The sequence below is a fragment of the Lithobates pipiens genome, unplaced genomic scaffold (genome assembly GCF_037356315.1).
Source record: "Lithobates pipiens isolate NorthernLeopardFrog02 unplaced genomic scaffold, aLitPip1_a1.2 Scaffold_30, whole genome shotgun sequence".
NCBI classification, from domain to species: Eukaryota; Metazoa; Chordata; class Amphibia; order Anura; family Ranidae; genus Lithobates; species Lithobates pipiens.
Window position 1 is genome coordinate 107,445,105 of NW_027507791.1, and position 23,046 is coordinate 107,468,150.

General features: G+C 43.0%; 1 protein-coding gene across 8 annotated transcripts in view; it reads right to left on the bottom strand.

The window, feature by feature from the left end:
* The window catches only part of RYR3 (ryanodine receptor 3), a 1,008,486-nt gene that overhangs the window by 232,600 nt on the left and 752,840 nt on the right, over positions 1-23,046 (bottom strand). For all 8 annotated transcript variants that reach the window (XM_077464742.1, XM_077464741.1, XM_077464740.1 and 5 more), the window contains one exon: positions 22,013-22,064. In XM_077464742.1, coding sequence (XP_077320868.1) covers positions 22,013-22,064 — 52 coding nt within the window. The remainder of the gene's footprint in view (positions 1-22,012; positions 22,065-23,046) is intronic.

A 23,046-nucleotide genomic window follows, 5' to 3' on the forward strand; every position in this document is an offset into this window, starting at 1 on the left:
TCCCCTGTAGTTCCGAGCGTCCATCTTCTTGGTGGGTCTCGCTGCTCCGCCGCTGTCATTTGGCGAAGCCGTCACTCCCGCGCATGCGCGGCATCTTCGACGTTGACGGTGCCGCGCTCAGTGCCTGTTTTTCTGCAAATATCTCCTAAACCGTGTAGGTTTAGGAGATATTTCTTGGACCTACAGGTAAGCCTTAATCTAGGCTTACCTGTAGGTCAAAGTGGGTTGTAAGGGTTTACAACCACTTTAAATGGTGTTACTGCGGGGGCAGACCAGCCGTGGGTAACATCAGGATATACTGATCAGCGGGAGAAGAGGTTGTGAGGCAGATCATTTTGTTGCTTTGCAGCCTGAAATTAAAGCGGTTCTCCACCCTAAAGGGGAAGTTCCGCTAATCTGATCCCTCCCCCCCTCTGATGCCACAATCGGCACCTTTCAGGGGGGAGGGGGGTGCAGTTACCTGGATAATCCAGGTATCTGCACCCACTTCCGGAACAGACCACCGCAGACCCCCGCAATTGCCCCCCCCCCGTTGTGTTCTGGGAAACACACAGTTCCCAGGACACAGCGGGGACCAGAAGAGACGCGCAGGGCGACTCGCGCATGCGCAGTAGGGAACCGGGCAGTGAAGCCGCAACGCTTCACTTCCCGATTCCCTGACAGAGGATGGCGGCGGGGGCAGCAGAGAGACGAGCGATCGCTCGTCATCTGCCGCAGACATCGCTGGACCCTGGGACAGGTAAGTGTCCATTTATTAAAAGTCAGCAGCTGCAATATTAGTAGCTGCTGGCTTTTAATATTTTTTTTTTAGGTGCAGAACCGCTTTAAGACGGACACTGTTTTTGTTTTACGTGCTATATTCGCTCAGTGCAACTTATAACATCCATGTAAAAAACATAACACCAACATGTTAGAAAAAAAGAAAAAAAATCAAAAACAGAATCACTGAGTTGGATAAAGTATCACCCCTTGTGTCAGTATTTTGTTGAACCACATTTTTCTTTAATTACAGCCTAGTCTCTCAGTCTCTACTAACTTTGCACATTTAGACTTTGCAATATTTGCCCACTCTTCTTTGCAGAACTGTTTAAGTTCAGTTAAATTTGATGGTGACCCTTCGTGGACTGCAGTCTTAAAGTCATTCCACAGATTTTTAATGGCGTTTAAGTCTGGGCACTGACTAGGCCAATAAAGGACATTCATATTTTTCTCCTTCAACCACTGTGTGGTTATTTTTGCTGGGTGCTTTGGGCCAGAGGGCAGCAGATTCTACTCAAGAATTTGACAGTATTTTGCCCCAGCCATTTTTCTTCTATCCTATCAAGTGCTCCAGCCCCTGCTGCAGAGAAACACACCCATAACAGGATATTACCACCTCCATACTTTACTGTAGGACTGGTGTTATTTGGATGGTGAGCTGTCTTGGATTTCCACCAGACATATTGTTTGGTATTGAGGCCAAATAATAGAATTTTTGTCTCATCTGACAATAACACCTTTTCTCCATGTGGTTGTCTCCTGTACTAGATCCCCAGTCTCTGGATATCTCCTGTACTAGATCCACAGTGTCTGGTTATCTCCTGTACTAGATCTGCAGTCTCTGGTTGTCTCTTGTACTAGATCCGCAGTCTCTGGTTGTCTCCTGTACTAGACCAGCAGTCTCTGGTTGTCTCCTGTACTAGATCCGCAGTCTCTGGTTGTCTCCTGTACTAGATCAGCAGTCTCTGGTTGTCTCCTGTACTAGACCAGCAGTCTCTGGTTGTCTCCTGTACTAGATCCGCAGTGTCTGGTTATCTCCTGTACTAGATCCGCAGTCTCTGGTTGTCTCCTGTACTAGATCCGCAGTCTCTGGTTGTCTCCTGTACTAGATCCGCAGTGTCTGGTTATCTCCTGTACTAGTTCCGCAGTCTCTGGTTGTCTCCTGTACTAGATCCGCAGTCTCTGGTTGTCTCTGACCATATCCTGTAGTACCTTTATCAATGAGCAGTAATGATGTGCAATAACCACTAGCAACCAATCAGTGAGTGGTAATAATATACAGTAACCAATTGATGCCTGATCTGCTGCAGTAAACAGATTTTGAGTCTTTCTGTTATTTGTTATATGTCTAAGAGCGGTTGGGGGCCCAAGAAAATGTTTTCCCAGGGTCCAATCAACATTAAAGATGACCCTGGAGGGGGGAGGGGATTTGTGCTGGGAGGGGGTGGGAGTAGGTGGGATTTGGGAGGGCAACATTTTGTGCTGGGAGGGGTGAGCGTGCAGACAAGTGCTGAATTTTTCCTGGGGGGGGGGGGTTGCTGAAAAGGTAAGGTGAGGGAGAGTATTATTTGCAGAAGGAATTTTGCAGTCTTCTGGCCTCAACACACTGACACAAACTCCTGACTCCTGCGCTCTTTTCCTTTAGCATTCCTAAACCCTACTGTGAATTACACGCATTCCCTGCATTCTGTCTAGTACATATTACTGACCTCTATTTCCTGTGTTATGTACTCCTAAACCCAACACTAACTGGGGCACTCTGTGTGTTACATACTCCTGACCCTTGAACTCTTTGCATTACACACCCAAGATCTCTGCACTCTGTGTTATCCATTCTTAAACCCAGCATTGACAGCAGCATTCAAAAATAATAAAGATTTGATGTCATATATATATTTTTATGATCATTTAAAACAGTTTATTGATATTCAGTATTCATTTTTGCTTTGTATTCCAATGGCTGTTTTTTTATTTTTTTGAACATGTGACCTGTAGAAGAAGACTAGAAGCATAGACCTTTCCGTCTCATATGATACCATGTTTTACCGAAGCTCTGTCTTTTGTACTTGCCTTTTTGCAATGAACAGAGTTTAAAAATAAAGTAAATTAAAAAGTGTGCTTAGTATTACATCAAGGTGTAGATGCAGGCAAAGTGGTAGCTTATCTTTTTTTCATGGGTGCAAAAATACACATTTCATGGAAATATGTTTTTAAATGATTGTGTTGAGATTTACAGTATCTCACAAAAGTGAGTACACCCCTCACATTTTTGTAAATATTTTATTATATCTTTTCATGTGACAACACTGAGGAAATTACATTTTGCTGCAATGTAAATTAGTGAGTGTACAGCTTGTATAACAGTGCAAATTTGCTGTCCCCTCAAAATAATGCAACACATAGCCATTAATGTCTAAACCTCGGGCAACAAAAGTGAGTACACCCCAAGTGAAAATGTCCAAATCGGCCCAATTAGCCATTTTCCCTCCCCAGTGTCACGTGACTTGTTAGTGTTACAAGGTCTCAGGTGTGAATGGAAAGTAGGTGTGTTAAAGTTGGTGTTATCGCTCTCACTCTCTCATACTGGTCACTGGAAGTTCAACATGGCACCTCATGGCAAAGAACTCTCTGAGGATCTGAAAAAAAAGAATTGTTGCTCTACATAAAGAGGGCCTAGGCTATAAGAAGATTGCCAAGACCCTGAAACTGAGCCGCAGCACGGTGGCCAAGACCATACAGTGTTTTAATAGGACAAGTGCCACTCAGAACAGGCCTTGCCATGGTCAACCAAAGAAGTTGAGCGCCATATCCAGAGGTTGTTTTTTGGGAAATAGACATACGAGTGCTGCCAGCATTGCTGCAGAATTTGAATAGGTGAGGAGTCAGCTTGTTAGTGCTCAGATCATACGCCGCACACTGCATTTAAATTGGTCTGAATGGCTGTCATCCCAGAAGGAAGCCTCTTCTAAAGATGATGCACAAGGAAGACCACAAACAGTTTGCTGAAGACAAGCGGACTAATGACATGGATTACTGGAATCATGTCCTGTGGTGTGATGAGATCAAGATAAACTTATTTGGTTTAGATAATGTCAAGCGTGTGTGTGTGTGGTGGCAACAGGTGAGGAGTACAAATACAAGTGTGTCTTGCCTACAGTCAAGTGGGGTGGTGGAAATGTCATGGTCTGGGGCTGCATGAGTGCTGCTGGCACTGGAGAGCTACAGTTCATTGAGGGAACCATGAATATCAACTTGTACTGGGACATACTGAAGCATGATCCCCTCCCTTCTGAGACTGGGCTGCAGGGCAGTATTCCAACATAACGACCCCAAGCACACCTCCTAGATGACCAGTGCCCTGCTAAAGAAGCTGAGGGTAAAGGCAATGGACTGGCCAAGCATGTCTCCAGGCCTAAACCCTATTGAGCATCTGTGGGGCATCCTCAAACAGAAAGTGGAGGAGCGCAAAGTCTCTAACATCCACCAGCTCAATGATGTGGTCATGGAACAGTGAAAGAGGACTCCAGTGGCCACCTGTGAAGTTCTGGTGAACTCCATGTCCAAGAGGGTTAGGGCAGTGCTGGAAAATTATGGTGGCCACACAAAATATTGACACCTTGGACCCAATTTGAACATTTTCACTTAGGAGCATATTCACTTTTGTTTCCAGTGGTTTAGACATTAATGGCTGTGTGTTGAGTTATTTTGAGAGGACAGCCAGTTTACAATGTTATCCAAGCTGTACACTCACTACTTTAACCACTTCCCGACCGCCGCACGACGATGTACGTCGACAGAATGGCACGGGCAGGCATAAGGGCTTACATGTACGTCCTTGCCTGCCCCCGGGTCGGGGGCCCGATCGGGCCCCCGCCCGGTGCCTGCGGCGGTCGGTATTCGTTCGGGAGCGATCCCGGACGAGGGGACGGCCATTCATTCATGGCCACCCCCTCGCGATCGCTCCCGACGAATGAAAATGCTCCATGACATCACTTCCTCTCCTGTAATGTAAACACAGGAGAGGAAGTGATGTAATCTCTCCTCCGTGTCGGTATTTTTCGTTCCGACACCGAGGAGAGAGGATCGGTGAGTTGCACCAACACGACACTACACAGTAGAACATGCCAGGCACACTCACACCCCCCCGATCACCCCCCCAATTACCCCTGCCCCCCAGTCACAGTGACACCAATGTCATTTTTTTTTTTGCATTGGTGTCATTTGTGACTGTAATAACTGTTAGGGCAGTTAGGGTTAGCCCCCTTTAGTTCTAATGTACCCCCCTAACCCCCCCAATAAAGGTTTAACCCCGTGATCACCCCCCGTCGCCAGTGTCACTAAGGCTGGGTTCACATTGCAGCGGTTTATGAGAACGAATGTGATTCGCACCGCACTGCAGTGCAAATCACATCCGATCTCTGTGCGATTCGAGTTCAGCCATACAGATAGTATGGCTGAATTCGCATCGCACCCGCCGCAAATTCGCACGGGACCCTTTTTTTGGCCCGCAGCAGAATCGGATCGCATGGGTGTTCACACCATGCGATCCGAGTTTGCAGATCGCACTGCGATATGCGAACTGATCTGGGGGTGTCATTAACATTTCACTGACACTCCCAGCAGTTCGCATAGGGCAGTGTGAACTGCCGCCGGGAGGCATGCGATGCGGGAACCCGCCGCGGATTCGTGGCGTTCCCGCATCGCTCCAGTGTGAACCCAGCCTAATAAGCGATCGTTTTTCTGATCGCTGTATTAGTGTCACAGGTGACGCTAGTTAGGCAGGTAGGTATTTAGGTTCGCCGCAGCTTTTTATAGTGCCAGGGACCCCCATATACTACCGCATAAAGCCCCCTGATTGCCCCCTAGTTAACCCTTTCACCAGTGATCACCATATAACTGTTACAGGTGACGCTGGTTGGTTAGTTATTTTTTTATAGTTTCAGGGCACCCGCCATTTATTACCTAATAAAGGTTTAACCCCCTGATCACCCGGCGGGTGTCCTTTGTGACTGTAATAACTGTTAGGGCAGTTAGGGTTAGCCCCCTTTAGTTCTAAGGTACCCCCCTAACCCCCCCAATAAAGGTTTAACCCCGTGATCACCCCCCGTCGCCAGTGTCACTAAGGCTGGGTTCACATTGCAGCGGTTTATGAGAACGGATGTGATTCGCACCGCACTGCAGTGCAAATCACATCCGATCTCTGTGCGATTCGAGTTCAGCCATACAGATAGTATGGCTGAATTCGTGTCGCACCCGCCGCAAATTCGCACGGGACCCTTTTTTTGGCCCGCAGCAGAATCGGATCGCATGGGTGTTCACACCATGCGATCCGAGTTTGCAGATCGCACTGCGATATGCGAACTGATCTGGGGGTGTCATTAACATCTCACTGACACTCCCAGCAGTTCGCATAGGGCAGTGTGAACTGCCGCCGGAAGGCATGCGATGCGGGAACCCGCCGCGGATTCGTGGCGTTCCCGCATCGCTCCAGTGTGAACCCAGCCTAATAAGCGATCGTTTTTTCTGATCGCTGTATTAGTGTCACAGGTGACGCTAGTTAGGCAGGTAGGTATTTAGGTTTGCCGCAGCTTTTTATAGCGCCAGGGACCCCCATATACTACCGCATAAAGCCCCCTGATTGCCCCCTAGTTAACCCTTTCACCAGTGATCACCATATAACTGTTACAGGTGACGCTGGTTGGTTAGTTATTTTTTTATAGTTTCAGGGCACCCGCCATTTATTACCTAGTCTCACTAGTGTACCCCTAAATTTAGGGGTGTCTACTTTCCAAAATGGGGTCATTTGGGGGGGGTTTGTGCCATCTTGGCATTTTATGGCCTTTAAAACTGTAAGGCCGCGTACACACGGGCGGACTGTTCGCCCAACTTTGTCCGCTGAACAGTGTTTGGGCGGACAGTCCGCTCGTGTGTGGGCTTTCAGCGGACAGTTTCAGCGGACAGTTGGACGGACAAGGTTTTTCGGAAATTCCGAAAAACTGTCCGCTGAAACCTTGTTTGAGCGAACAGTCCGCCCGTGTGTAGGCTTGTTCGTCAAACAAAGTTGCGCGCATGCTCAGAAAGGATTTTCACGCCGAAAGCTATAATGCAGTGTATAGGACGTCGTATTTTTCGTCCCGTCGTACGTGCCGTTCACGTCATCGCGCACGGTTTCAGCAAACTGTTCGTTCGTCGTGTGTGGCCATGTCCGTCCATGCTAATTTTGAGCGGACTGTTTGCCGAAACTGTTGGACGGACAAAGTTGGGCGAACAGTCCGCGCGTGTGTACGCGGCCTAACGCCCTTAGAAAGCCTGAAGGCGGTGCTTGGTTTTCGGGGCCCCGTACGCGGCTAGGCTCCCAAAAAGTCCCACATATGTGGTATCCCCGTACTCAGGAGAAGCAGCAGAATTTATTTTGGGGTGTCATTTCACATATGCCCATGGCATGTGTGAGCAATATATCATTTAGTGACAACTTTGTGAAAAAAAAAATAAAAAAAAATTAAAGTTTGTAATTTTCCCGCAACTTGTGGCAAAATATAAAATATTCCATGGACTCAAAATGCCTCTCAGCAAATAGCTTGGGGTGTCTACTTTCTAAAATGGGGTCATTTGTGGGGGTTTTGTGCCATCTTGGCATTTTATGGCCTTCAAAACTGTAATAGGTAGTGAGAAGTGAAATCAAAAATTTACGCCCTTAGAAAGCCTGAAGGCGGTGCTTGGTTTTCGGGGCCCCGTACGTGGCTAGGCTCCCAAAAAGTCCCACATATGTGGTATCCCCGTACTCAGGAGAAGCAGCAGAATTTATTTTGGGGTGTCATTTCACATATGCCCATAGCATGTGTGAGCAATATATCATTTAGTGACAACTTTGTGTAAAAAAAAAAAAAAAATAATTTTTTTTGTCATTATTCAATCGCTTGAGGCAAAAAAATAAAATATTCAATGGGCTCAACATGCCACTTATCAATTTCCTTAGGGTGTCTACTTTCCAAAATGGGGTCATTTGGGGGGGTTTTGTACTGCCCTGCCATTTTAGCACCTCAAGAAATGAGATAGGCAGTCTAAAAGCTGCATAAATTCCAGAAAACGTACCTTAGTTTGTAGATGTGACAACTTTTGCGCAAACCAATAAATATACAATTATTGACTTTTTTTTTACCAAAGACATGTGGCTGAATACATTTTGGCCTAAAGGTATGACTAAAATTGAGTTTATTGGATTTTTCTAATAACAAAAAGTAGAAAATATCATTTTTTTTCAAAATTTTCGGTCTTTTTACGTTTATATCGCAAAAAATAAAAATCGCAGAGGCAATCAAATACCATCAAAAGAAAGCTCTATTTGTGGGAAGAAAAGGACGCAAATTTTGTTTGGGTACAACATTGCATGACCGCGCAATTACCAGTTAAAGCAGCGCAGTGCCAAATTGTAAAAAGACCTCTGGTCATTTACCAGCAAAATGGTCAGGTCTGAAAGTGGTTAAATTGCAGCAAAGTTCTTTCAGTGTTGTCACATGAAAAGATTTCTTCAGTGTTGTCACATGAAAATATATAATAAAATATTTACAAAAATATGAGGGGCGTACTCACCTTTGTGAGATACTGCATATTTGTCTGTGAGAATCTTCCTTGTGACACAGCAATCAAAGCATATACTATAGGTAAAAGAAGGCTCAAGGTGTGTTTAACCATGCCCCTTAAGTCCTTCTCACTGTTAACAATTTGGCACACCCATTGTTTGCTGGAACATGCACAGGCTTATCACATTACTGCTCTCCTTGGGGTGCCCAAAGTGCCCCAGATCTTATACAATCCTAGCAATGCTGCTGGTTTGGAGCTTCTCCTGTGCCTCCCCTTCTCCTGCAGCTCACAGACAGGAATGAATGCACGGTCACTACTGTCAGCAAGGAGCAAGGGTCCTCTGTTCCAAGCCTGCTGTGGGTGGAAGAGCTTAGTCTCAGTGTGGTGAGTGAGGGTAGTCTGTCCTTCTGGTCTCCCATTGTCATTTGACATATCACATAGCTCAAGTTGGAAAGAAGGGGAAGCTGCTTTCTATCCTGGAGGTGCCGCACTGAGGTAAAAAATTTGAGTACATGGGAGGAAGAGGACAACTGAGCCCTAGACCTCCTCATCCTCCTCAGAACCCTCACAAGATCCCCATAGCTTTCTCCCTCCCCTAGACCTTGTTCACACTTTGGGGAGCTCTCTAAGAGTGATCCACGGTCAATGGTTTTTCAGAGGGCATTTAAAGGCAGTGAGGAGGCATTATGTTGCTTCCTTGTCAATTGGTTTAACCCCTAAAATCCCATTTTGTTGTGCATACCACTATTAGTCCCATCCTCCTCCATCCAGGGGAGCTGGGGAAGGGGGAGTGAGCAGTTTACCATCTTCACCCTGAGCACTGGATGACCTTGTCCCAGTACTGGTTTGGCTTGTGCCGAAGAGGGAATGTTTGAACCTCTGAAACATGTTGGCTTTTATTGAATGTGTCTTGTGATAAAATAATGTTTCTGTACTTTACAAATAAGCGCCAGGTGCTTTTCTCCTTACACATCAGCCTTTTAGACACTCTGGCATTGATTTTCCAAAGACAAATAGGCTCAGCTTAGGGAATGAGGGGAAGCTCTGCTGACTTCCATCATTCAATCATGTGCAAGCAAATACTGTATACTGCTTTTTAAGTTTTCTAGCTTGGGATTGCTATTCAATTTACACCACATTCGTTAAGTTAAGTGAAAATTACCATGCAAAGTGACAATTTGCTTCACTCACGATGCCCTAGTACTGACCATAATAGACAGTGTATAGCTATTTGTTTTTTCTATTTTCTACCTATTATATCAGTTTGAGACATGAGAAGGCTGGCTTCTGGAATTACCAATACAGAATTCAGCTATGGGTAAGAAAAGGTTTGCCACCATAACAAATATTTATCTTAAATCAGTGTTGTCAATAACTATTTTCTACACGTCCAGCCATTTAACTTCCATCATTTAATGCTTTAATACTTGCAGTTTACTACAGCTTTTTTGCTGTCTTATAGCTTTGGCACTTCTATCTCAGAATTACTGCACATGTCAAATGTAAGTCTCACCCACCTGCATTTAAGAGAACGCTCTGTATTTATAGTTTTATCTCTGACAAACCAAGTCGCTTGTTTGAAACGCTGCAAAATGACATTTTTCAATCTACACATGCACAGTACTCTTTATCATCAATTTAGCAATAGAGAAAACCTTTATTGCTACCTTTTAATACCAATATATAAAGTTTAACTAGTTGTTTCTGTGAAAAACAGAAAGGTTAGAAAAACACTCACCAAAGAAGGAAAGAAATTCATTTTTATTTTCCCAATCACAATATTTGTGAGAACAGGAATTACTGTAGTAAATAAACACTGACTACAATACCTTACAAGCTTGGATAAGCTATGTTCAAAGCGGCTTATCTGTAGTGCAAGTGTTCAAATTTAATCCAATCAGATGTTGACAAACACCAGAGAAAACAGACAGCAGAGCCATAAAATGTCTGAGGTTTGCATTGTGGATAACAATATGTTACCGGAGTCTAAATTCTCACAAACTGATTAAATCCCTGCAGTACAAGTTGGTTTCATCTACAGATATGAAGTAATTGATCTCATAGGGTTAGTTGGTGCTCTTATCAAAATAAGGTATGACCTTTGTAAGAATACCTAGTAAATGAATCTTTTCTTCAAACAGTCAGAAAGTGTTCAGACAAATTAAAATCCTATAACTGCAGTTTTTCACAAATACAAAAAGTATCTGTAAAGTCACTGATTGTAAACACACATAAGCACAAGCTTATTTTGTCCCTTATTTTTCCCTTTGCAAAATATAGAGGTAAGCCCTATACATTTTTTTCAACCACAAGGTCCCTTCTTTTCTGCCAAGTTCTAGGGTTGGAGAACCAAAAACCTCCCACATTACACTAACCTATTTACAGCGGTACTCCATAAAGATGCTACTGTCAATCTAAATCAATGGTGGTTGTAAGGGGGTCACAGAGATTGAAAATGTCAATGCTGCACTGATACAATGACAGAGGGTACTTTGTACAGAAAGAAGCCTCTGTGTATCTAGACATTGACAGTGTATTACTAGCTGAAAGCAAAATCATGGTTTTCATTATCTAGGTTCACAAACATTTTAAGATTGTGCTCTGTCTAGCGATCTACTGTGAGTTACCATATAATGATCTTCTGTGCCTTAGCTCTTTGATTTTCAACTGAAACTGGGGGGGGGGGGGGGGGGTGGGTCTTTGCGCTACTCCTGCCTGGTCTACAATATTCATCAACCCTCCTTGTTGCTTCCACCCCCAACCCCAATTTCTTTGTTTTCCTAAGCTTTATTTTACTATGTATAGTCCTTTTTTGCCCCAACCTAAGCTTCCACATTTTCTTTCCCTTTAATTGACAGCTCTTCCGCATATCAATTAAAGAGATTGTGAAGTCAATTTAAAAAAAAAGCAACTTATTCTTACCTGCCTTTAACAACAGGAAACCTACAACTCAGTAGGTAGGAAGACAGTAGCTCCACCCATAGCAAAGCATTATTTCAACAAGGGTACCTCCCACCGGTTATCAGAAAGGGTGAGGTTGTCTTTTCTATAGCCCATCAATTTGGGGAGTGCCCATCTAGATGTGTTAGTAGGTGAGCATAGGCTGCCTCCTCCAAAACTTGTAGTGAGGAGGGTCGTCTGAGCTTTCTCCCAGTGTGTCATATTTTAGTCTTTTGGGAGCTTGAATGGCTCATTTTACTCTTTGTTCCTTAGCCTCTACTTTTTTTGGTTCTGCTAAGATTGTCTCAAGTATTTCCTCCTCTGACTCTATAGGTGAAGTCATCTCTATATCTTCTGCAATCAGGGAAATTAAGGAGGAAAGGTGTTCATATATAGAGAAAGACACAGATGAAAGTTTGCTTCTTTCAACCGCTTGCTTACTGGGCACTTACACCCCCTTCCTGCCCAGGCCAATTTTCAGCTTTCATGTACCCATGTGAAATATTTCTAATTTTTTTCACACAAATAGAGCCTTCTTTTGGTAGTATTTAATCATAACTGGGTATTTTTATTTTTTGATAAACAAAAAAAGACCAAAAATGTAAAAAAAAAATTGTTTTCATATTTTAATATACAATTTTGCACACAGGTAATTTTTCTCCTTTACTGATGGGCACTGATGAGGTGGCACTGGTGGGCACTTATAGGCTGTGCTGATAGGCAGCACTGATAGGTGGTACTGATGAGACGGCATTGGTGGGCACTGATCAGGAGGCACTGAAGAGGCTGCACGAATGGGTGGCAACGATGGGCACAGAGAGGTGGCACTGATAGGCAGCACCGAGAAGTGACACTGATTATGAGGCAGCGATGGGCACTGATTGGCAGCACTGATGGGCATTTATAGGTGGCACTGGTGGTCACTAATTAGCAGTACTGATGGGCACTGATAGATGGCACTGGTGGGCACTAATTAGCAGCACTGGAAGGCACTGGTTAGCAGCACTGTTGGGCACCAAGGGGATTGAAGCCGATAACCAGCTTCTGTTTACTTCCATGATCAGCTGTCATTGGCTAACAGCTGATCATGTGGTAAAGGGCCCACTGTGATTGGTCCCTTACCTCGAACAATGATCAGCCAAGTCCCAAGGATGCCATGCTCCATGTACCCCCTCCTGACATTTTAAGCCTGCACTGTAGCTGTCTTTCAGCTATAGCATGGGTGCAAAGTGGTTTAAGGGCGCCTAGCTTTAACCGGTAATTTTTTTTATTGACCTAGTTTTCAGTCAAAATCTGAGGTAAGCAGCCTGTTTGGAAGGTGGAAGAACCACTCTGTGGTGGTGATTCTTTTAGAGCAGGGTTGTCCAAAACTGTTTTCAAAGAGGGCCAGATTTGATTAAGTGGACATGCATGAGGGCCGACAATTTTGGCTGACATTCTTTGAACCATTAAAATTAGGTCTGAGCGTATTCGTTTGAGCACTAATACACTGCCCAACAAGAATTCTCTTGCCTTTGTCATGCTCGTTCCCGACACACAGACAAATGCTCTTTAGAGGTACTGTTAATTCTTAATGGTACCCCACACATTGGAAAACATGGGGTGCTATTGGTGAAGTGCAATTAAAAAAAAAAAACTTGGGGACTTCTTTCCCTGCATTATTGTGCGCAGGGAAGCCCATTGAAATGAATGGGCTGCCCTACACGCAGCACGCAGCCACACAGATGTGAACCAAGGGCTTGTTCACATGTCAGGTTGGATACACATACATTCAGACATACATACAGACACATGCATACACATACATACAGACACATGCATGCACATACATACAGACACATGCGCGCGCACACACATACATACAGACATACATACAGACACATGCATACATATACATACAGACACATGCACGCACGCACATACATACAGACATACATACAGGCACATGCATACACATACATACAGACACATGCACACACACACATACAGACACATGCATACACATACATACAGACATACATGCACACACATACAAACACATACATACAGACACACACATACAGACATACATACATACATACAGACACATGCATACGCATACATACAGACACATGCACACACATACATACAGACACACACACACACACACACGAATAAAGCCCTTTTAACACTAATCTAGCTTCTAGCACAGTACTCTACCTTTCCAGCTTCCTCATTCAGCCGGGTAATGCACTGTAGGGGGAAGCAGAGAGCACAGCACACTCCCCTGCACTTTACTTTCACTTTTTAAGCTGACGGAGCTTCTCACAGTGCAGGGGATGGGGCTCATTTGAAAGCCCTCCCTGATCTCGTGGCACACTTGTTTAGATAACCAGGTGGGCCGTTCAAAACCGGACCGCGGGTGGCAACTGGCCCACGGGCCAGACTTTAGACATGCCTGGTTTAGAGGATTCACTGGTGCACATTTTATGGACTAAAATTGAGGTGGAAGAAAAAGGAGATGGACTAATAACTACTTGCCTACTGGGCACTTTTACCCCCTTCCTGCTCATGCCAATTTTCAGCTTTCAGCACTGTCACACTTTAACCCCTTCAGTTTGGAAGGATTTGCCCCCTTAAGGACCAGGCCCTTTTTTGCAATACGGCACTGCATCGCTTTAACTGACAATTGCGTGGACATGCAATGCTGTACCCAAACAAAATTGACGTCCTTTTTTTCCCACAAATAGAGCTTTCGTTTGGGGGTATTTGATCCCTTTGCGATTTTTATTTTTTGCACAACAAATAAAGAGCCACAATTAAAAAAAAATAATATATATATATATATATATATATATATATATACATATATATATATATTTTTTTTTTTTTGCTATACTACATATCCAAATATATAAAAAAAAAAAGTATTCATCAGTTTAGGCTGATATGTATTCTTCTACATATTTTTGGCAACAAAAATCCCATTAGACGTATATTGATTGGTTTATGCAAAAGTATTTGCGTCTACAAACTATAGGAATGATTTAGGGACTTTTATTTCTTTTCAAGGTTTTTACTAGTAATGGTGGCGATCTGCGATTTTTAGCGGGACTGTGACATTGCGGCAGACAAATCTGACCCCAAGTGACACTTTTTGGGGGCCAGTGACATTATTGCATTAATCAGTGCTAAAAAAATGCACTGATCAATGTAAAGATGACACCGGCAGGAAAGGGGTTAACACTAGGGGCAATCAAGGGGTTAACTGTGTTCCCTGGGTATGTTCTAACTGTAGGGGGGATGGGCTCCCAGGGTCATGACAAAGATCACTGTTCCCGATACCTTAGAACATTAGATTTCTGTCATGTAATCTGTCAGAACAGGGATTCGCCTTGTTTACAAAGGCAAATCCCCATTCTGCCTCTGTACTAGGTGATCGCAGGTCGACAGCGGACATCAAGTCCGCTCGACCCACGGGCATGCTCCTGTAGCAAGCAATGGGTGCATGCACCCACAATTGCGCCTGCGTGAGCCAATTTACAGCTACGCTGATTTGCTACGATTTGTGCAGGAGAGTCAACCTGCTGTCGTATGACGACAGAGGCTGGTTGGCAAGTAGTTATATAACATTGCGCGGTCATGCAACGCTGTACCCATATGACATTTTTATCATTTTTTCACACCAATGGAACTTTCTTTTGGTGGTATTTAATCACCACTGGGTTTTTTATTTTTTGCTAAACAGACAAAAAAATACAGAACATTTTGAAAAAAAATAATTTTTTTTATAGTTTGTTATAAAATTTTGCAACCAGGTAACCAGATGTGCGCTGATGAGGCTTTACTGATGGGCACTGATAGATGGTACTTATGGACACTGATGAGGCGGCACTGGTGGGCACAGATGAAGAGGCACTGATACTGCTAGGCGCCATGGGTGGGCACTGATATGTGGACCTGAATGGCACTGATAGGTGGCATGGAAAGGTACCACCGATAGGCAGCACTGATGGGCACTGATAGGTGGCACTGATGGGCACTTATAGGCAGCACTGAACGGCAATGATAGGCACTGGTAATCTAGTAGGGTTCAATATTGAGTTGGCCCACCCTTTGCAGCTATAACAGCTTCAAATCTTCTGGGAAGGCTGTCCACAAGGTTTAAGTGTGTGTCTATGGGAATGTTTGACCTTTCTTCCAGAAGCGCATTTGTGACATCAGGGAATGATATTGACGAGAAGGCCTGGCTCACAGTCCATGCTCTAATTCGTCCCAAAGGTGTTCTAACAAGTTCCTCCACCCCAAACTCACTCATCCATGTCTTTATGGACCTTGCTTTGTGCACTGGTCCCAAAAATTTGGTGGAGAGGGGATTATGGTGTGCGGTTGTTTTTCAGGGGTTGGGCTTGGCCCATTAGTTCCAGTGAAGGGAACTCTTAAGGCATCAGCATACCAAGACATTTTGAACAATTTCATGCTCCCAACTTTGTGGAAACAGTTTAGGGATGGCCCATTCTTTTTCCAACATGAAACCAGCCGCAGCATCTTTAACAACTGATAAGTCATCAGCTGAGTTTACCAGCTGACAGCTGAACAATAAAACCCCCAGGTCCATACCAAGCTCTTCGGATCTGCTATGGATTTGGAGGGGAACCCCATGTCAAAATTTAAAAATAAAACGCCCCCCCCCCAAATCTGTACCAGACCCTAATCCAGGTATGTAGGCTGGCAAGTCAGGAAAGGGGGGGGGGCAAGCGAGCGTGCCCCCTCCTGAACCTTACCAGGTCACATGCCCTCAACATGAGGGGTTGGGTGCTTTTGGGAAGGGGGGAGATTCCCTGTGCTGCAGGGGTTAATACTAGTGCTGGACCTGTGATGGGCTCTCATTAAGAGTGGCAACTATGCACACCCTTTCCACCCACCATCTCCATTCATAGAAGCTGCACTATGGCTCCACAAATAAGAAGGGCTCTAAAAATGTAGGACATAGAAGGAACAGACTTGGAAAAGCTAAACTCATAATCACAAACTATCAGTATATACTGGTGTTCTGACCTCACTAGGGGACCCACCAAACTCTATTGAAATGCACTTACAAAAGGGTTTTGGAAGTGTGAGCCTGGGGAACTTAACTAGTAAGTGGGGCAGAAATCACAGTATTGTTTAACCTTAAAGAGGATCTTCAGCAGCTACAAATACTCTTATTTGTCCAGAGATCCAGCGATGTCCTCCCACATCTCGGTTCCTTACCGGTCTTTGAGTCCCCAGCACCAGAATGTTTACTAAGCAAAGCTGGCTATGATTCCATGTAGCTTCACAGGCAGTTTCTCATTACGCAAGTGTGAACCGATCTGCATTTTGTGAATGGTCCCGCAGCCTTGTAGGTTCTGTGATGTGTCCCAGAAGGCTGCGGGCGGGGCGAACTTCTGCTTGAACACCTGTCAAAACCATGTACTCCACCCCCCTCCCAAAAAATAGATATGTCCAAAAGTGGTTGGCAAAACCATCAACCCAGATTGGTTGTCTATGCTGAAGTTTTCTCTGTCACTAGGTGTTCCCCCAGTGCATAATTCTGAGATAATTTGAGCACCATTTGACTATATGGCTTGGGAACCAGCCACTGTTCTACAACCATACCACAGACTTTGGTAACCCACTACAAGAAATCATAACTAGTGGCAAAATAAGGAAACCTCTTTTTGGTATAATCCTTCCTAACTATGACCTACTCCTGGGGAAATATTTTCTCCTCCTCAGAAGTCAGCATGGAGACCTGGAACATCGTCATTATCAACATTTTTATTATAATCATTACCAATCGCTTTGTGTGTGTGTGTGTGTTTGTGTGTTTGTGTGTGTGTGTGTGTGTGTGTATCTGTTTTTCCCTTCATTTCCAGGAGGATTGGAATCATCACTGGGCTAAACAATTAGGTTTTCTTCTCATACGTTCCCACAATTTCAAAAACATATAAGAGTCCTGCTCTGCTATAATGTCATGTACCAAGTCTTACACAACCCCAAAGTCTTGGCTGACAGTGCCAAATGCTGTGGAAGTTGACACTGGCACTTTCCAGTACTCCCTAGTGTCCCATGTAATTTTACAACTCAGAGGGCTTTACTTGTTGAGCCAATCAACCAGTCTGCCGCTTGAGTCCATTAAAGCTGTGTTGGAGTGGTGGTTCACATGCACAGCACACTTAAACTACCCCTCACCCAGATCAAGGCATGTAGTGAAACATTTTCTAACGCAAAAAAAGACCCTCTGGATGGCTCTGCAATACACCAGCTTCACCTGTAGTGCACACTACCAGCAAAGGAGAGCCTCTGTCCTCTAGGGACCAGAGGGAGAGGAATTTTAGCTATTTTGAGTGCCAATTCCAGGGTTTTGGAGGGCTTCCTTCCTGAAAGCGTGAAGGCACAGGGTCCTATCATCTAGCATGCCTAAGAAGATCTACCACTATTGTGTATCTCTCCACTATGTCTACCAGATGGTCGGGATTTGCCGAGAAGTCTGGACTAGGAGCTGGCTCAGCCTCTCAGCAAGCCGCAGAGAGCTTGAGACAGCTGCTCCCATCCCCTTCGCAGCCCAACACTCCAGTGAGCACTAGAGGGGCAGAGCAGAGAGCTGGTGATTGACAATCACCGGCTCTCTGCAGGCTGAAGACCAAGGGCTGTGTGATCAGCAGAGTTTGATCACTCAGTTCTCTGTCTTAGCCCTTGTACACGCGGTCGGACATTTCGACAAACAAATCCGTTGGATTTTTTCCGACGGATTTTGTCCGAAACTGGTGTTACATACACATGGTCGGTCAAAATTGTCGGGAAATCCGATCTTTCGGAACGTGATGATGTTCATTTCCTTACAACGGGACTACATTGTATATAGTATATAGTACTATAGTAGCCAATAGCTTTGGTCTCCTAATTTGATCTGAGCATGCATGGCACTTTGTCCAATCGGAATTCTCTACAAACAATCAGGCAAAGTCCGATCGGATCATGTTGTCGGAAAATTTTATAACCAGCTCTCAAACTTTGTTGGTCGGACAATCTGATGGAAAAAGTCTGATGTAGCCCACACACGGTCGGATTATCTAACAACATGGTCCGATCGGACATTTTCAGTCGGAATTTCCGACCATGTGTACAGGGGCTTAGAGGAGGCAGGGAACAGCTGCAGCTGGGATTGGTGCTGCAGCCATCTAAGTAACTGTGGTTGTTTAATTTTTCCAATCCCATGCCTCTCTTTTAAAGACCAGACAGAACCTCCAGGTGCAGTGATTTGTTGACAAGCCACCATAGGCTGTGCATTTGGGACCTCAGTGGACAATCTAGTCGATATCTCCAGTTGTGCACTTTTTGTGCCCTAACAGAAGCAACAGCTGATCATAATTTTTGGCCTTACCAGGGAGGAGATTTTAATATACCTTTTGTGGATCTCCAATGGTAAAAAGGGTAATGAGGCTGGCCCATTGGTAATGGAGTCACCTCTCTCTCCAGCTTAATCTAAATGTGGTGAGGAAGGCTTCCACATCATCACTTGGGGTCAGCTTTTGCAGGCAATTGCTGGCCCTTGCAGGTGTACCCACAGGAGGGTCCTAGAGTTTAAGGGTGTTTTCCAACCCAGAGACAGTCTCTGGTAGGGCTCAGTACTACCAGAGTTCTAACAGCTTTTCACTGGCACCTGTTCTATACTCTTACTACACCACCAAGTGCTTTGTGTAGTTTATCTGCAGGTCCATTAAATCTCTGATATGACAAAGGACCATTCCATTATATGCACAAATTGAACTTACCTTTCCCTTTGAGATGGAGGGATTGTTGCACATGCCTGGATGAGTTTGTGTGTTTGTTTTTTCTAATAGCAAGACATTTCACTTTGGCTGTTTTGGACATTATTATCTATATAAGCTCTATATGGTTTGCATTATGTCACATATTCACTATAAGGCCTATCTTAGCTGTCTATCGCTACAGCTTCTTATAGTTAAAACTTGTGTCTGACTATAATCCTGAACCAGTAACTTGGACACCTCAATTCTGCTATATTTTCTTCTTTTCTAATAAAATATGAACAATGGTTTGGTTATATAAGTGAAAAAAGTGAGCTGCGCTAAAAAAACCCTAAACGGAAAAAATGAATCTAATCACAAAGATTCATCAATAATCACAAGAAATATTAGTGACAAAAAGGGATACAAATAATTGAATTATATCAGTGAATAATATCTTTTCACCATATGAGTGACAAAAAAATTGTTTTTAAATCAGTGCCCATAATATGATTAGCATAAATTGCATACCCCTTATATATGAATCGTATAAATTATCAGTATTAAAGAAAATAAACCGACACCCCCCCAAATAAATTATAATGAATGAACAGAAAAAAACAACAAAAAAGAGTATTGAATTAAAGAAAAAAAGAAAAAAAAAGAAAAAATCCCAGAAAAAATGTCCAAAGAGCAGTGTTGATTCTTCCAAAGTGAAAATATGGAGTTAACACCCACAATGTTCTGTGATAAAGAAAATCCAAACAATCCTCCACCAGTGAGAAGAGGGGCCGCTTACCAAAATTATAGATCTCAGTGTCAATGAGATCAACAAGGCAAAAGCACAGAAGTTCTGGATGAACCGTCACAGGAGCCACACAGCCTTTATCTCTGATACGAAGCCTCCAGACAAGGAACGAGGGTATCGTGGAACATATAAAAAATCAAAAAGGCACTCGCATAGCGTAAAACCTCTTAGTTTAATGGAATTAAAAAATAAACAGTATTGCACTCACATGTACATAGAAGAATACGATCATACGATCGTTCCTTGTCTGGAGGCTTCGTATCAGAGATAAAGGCTGTGTGGCTCCTGTGACGGTTCATCCAGAACTTCTGTGCTTTTGCCTTGTTGATCTCATTGACACTGAGATCTATAATTTTGGTAAGCGGCCCCTCTTCTCACTGGTGGAGGATTGTTTGTTTGGATTTTCTTTAATACTGATAATTTATACGATTCATATATAAGGGGTATGCAATTTATGCTAATCATATTATGGGCACTGATTTAAAAACAATTTTTTTGTCACTCATATGGTGAAAAGATATTATTCACTGATATAATTCAATTATTTGTATCCCTTTTTGTCACTAATATTTCTTGTGATTATTGATGAATCTTTGTGATTAGATTAATTTTTTCTGTTTAGAGTTTTTTTAGCGCAGCTCACTTTTTTCACTTATTTAGTCTGTTATCAGAGTATTACGATTAGGGTTACTGCTTGTAGGGAATTTATTTATAATATTTTTTTATCTTGTTTGAATAGCGCGGTTTACTCTTTATATAATGGTTTGGTTATGTTATAGGCGTCAAACCTATCATTGATTTGTACAAACTTCCTGTCTGCAGCTGGTTGAAAACACCCATCCATACTCATTGCTTCTCCAGAACTTTTTAATTGATTTGATTTATATACTGTATACTTCTTTTTCATACTGTTTAAACACAGTGTGTCTTCTAACAAACTCTACGTAAAGTCCATTCATCTAGTTATGGGAATTCTGAAGGCAACGGATTGCAGCAGAGTATGTAGGGGTCACAGCAGTTAATACTTATGTGATTAAGATTAATTACAAATTTTGGAACTATGTAGAATTCCACCATGACACTACGGACTATTTTGTGTACACCAGTGACACAAAAATCCAATTAAATCCAGTTTAATTCAAGGGTGTATCAAAACAAAACATAGGAAGCCTGTGGAGACTGACTACTCACAGAAACCTGAGCAACCAATTCCAAACACCAGCACTGTCATGTGAAAGGGAGGAAAATAAAACACATATTGCCCATAGCAAGTAAATGTACCTAATAACATGGTCACTGTGTGTATCATTATATTATAGATTTGTTCCAAGCAGCACAGTCTCAAATATCTAACTACTAAATACACAAAGGTGCTTGGAGGATGCCTTAAAGCTGCAAGTAAATTTACAGGACAGTATGAATTAATCTTAAAAGTTAGATTAACCCCTTTGCGCCAGCACCTCCCAGCGCTTTAAGGGATTTCAGATGCTGGGAGGCAGGGCGGGGTTTATGATCATGTGACCGCTGTGATTGACTGTACATGGCGGGGTGGAGGGGCAAACAGTATATCCTTGCTGATGTACTCTGGAGTTCCTGAAGTGCCATTGAACAACCTGTTGCAGTGATATCCCATATGGTTCCAAGCCTGTGGATGGATGATTACTGATATCATGCTGTTATAAAACCACTCATGATTTGGAATCTTATTGCTTGGTAAGAGGCTGCAATTGGTAGTGGTGGTGGATTCACAGGGCTGCTTATTGTTATTCACAAGTGGAAACATATGACATGATTTGCAATGGCGGTGGAACCCTCCTACACACACAGAGATATGCTTATTGAGTTATTAATTGGTATTTTTTGTGTCACTTTGGAATAGTGGTGTCACCTTATAAATTTTAATTTTGGCAATTGTATTTGTATTTATAATTTTGGTACACATATCACATTTATTTTTGATGGTATTATAATCCATTGTATTGGTATGCATGCTGTATAACTAAGACACACTTAATTTAGTAAAACAGAGCACCATTTGTATTCCTTTTATATATATATATATATATATATATATATATATATGATAAACAAAATAAAGTGGGTCAACATTCAACAAACCATCCACTAGTTACAGTTATACATGACAAATTTCTGCTAATGGAAAGCCTACCTTTGCCATCATTGCTGCATATGCTGTATACAGTGGGTCATCCTCCAACTTACTGTGAAAAAAGTAAGCTTGGTCAGGGATAAATATTCATCATATTGAAAATGCTTACATGAACTTTGAAGAGGTCATATATGTAGCATCTGCATTACAGCTGTCCAATGCAGACTGAACTGGACACCAATAGCATATATTCAGTAGTTCCTTAGCTGTCATCTTTTTCTAAAGTCAGCCTACATACCACAAGTTTCTTGTCTTTGAAACATATTATTACATCAGATGGAACAAATTAGGCTTCATACAGGGCCTTGAAAAAGTATTCACACCCCTTATAATATTCCACATTTTGTCATGTTACAACCAAAAACTTAAATGTATTTTATTGGGATTTTATATGATAGAACAACACAAAGTGGCACATAAATGTGAAGCGAAAAGAAAATGACTGATGGTCCAAATTTCTTACAAATAAATATCTGAAAAGTGTGGCGTGCATTTGTATTCAACCCCCTTTACTCTTATACCCCTAACTAAAATCTAGTGGAGCTAATTGCCTTCAGAAGTCACTTAAATAGTACATACAGTCCACCTGTGTGTAAATGAATCTCGGTATAAATACAGTTGTTCTGTGAAGCCCTCTGAGACCCATAGTGAAGAAACAGCATCATGAAGCCCAAGGAACACACCAGACAGGTCAGGGATAAAGTTGTGGAGAAGTTTAAAGTAGGGTTAGGTTATAACACAATATCCCAAGCTTTGAACATCTCACAGAGAGCACTGTTCAATCCATCATCTGAAAATGGAAAGAGTATTGCACAACCGCATACCTACCAAGACACGGCCGTCCACTACACTGACAGGTAAGGACTTGCGCACTCCACAAATCTGCCCTTTATGGAAGAGTGGCAAGAAGAAAGTCAATGTTGAAAGAAATCTATAAGAAGTCCTGTTTGCAGTTTGCGAGAAGCCATGCGGAGGGCACATCAAACATGTAGAAGAAGGTGCTGTGGTCAGTTGAGACCAAATTTTAACTTTTT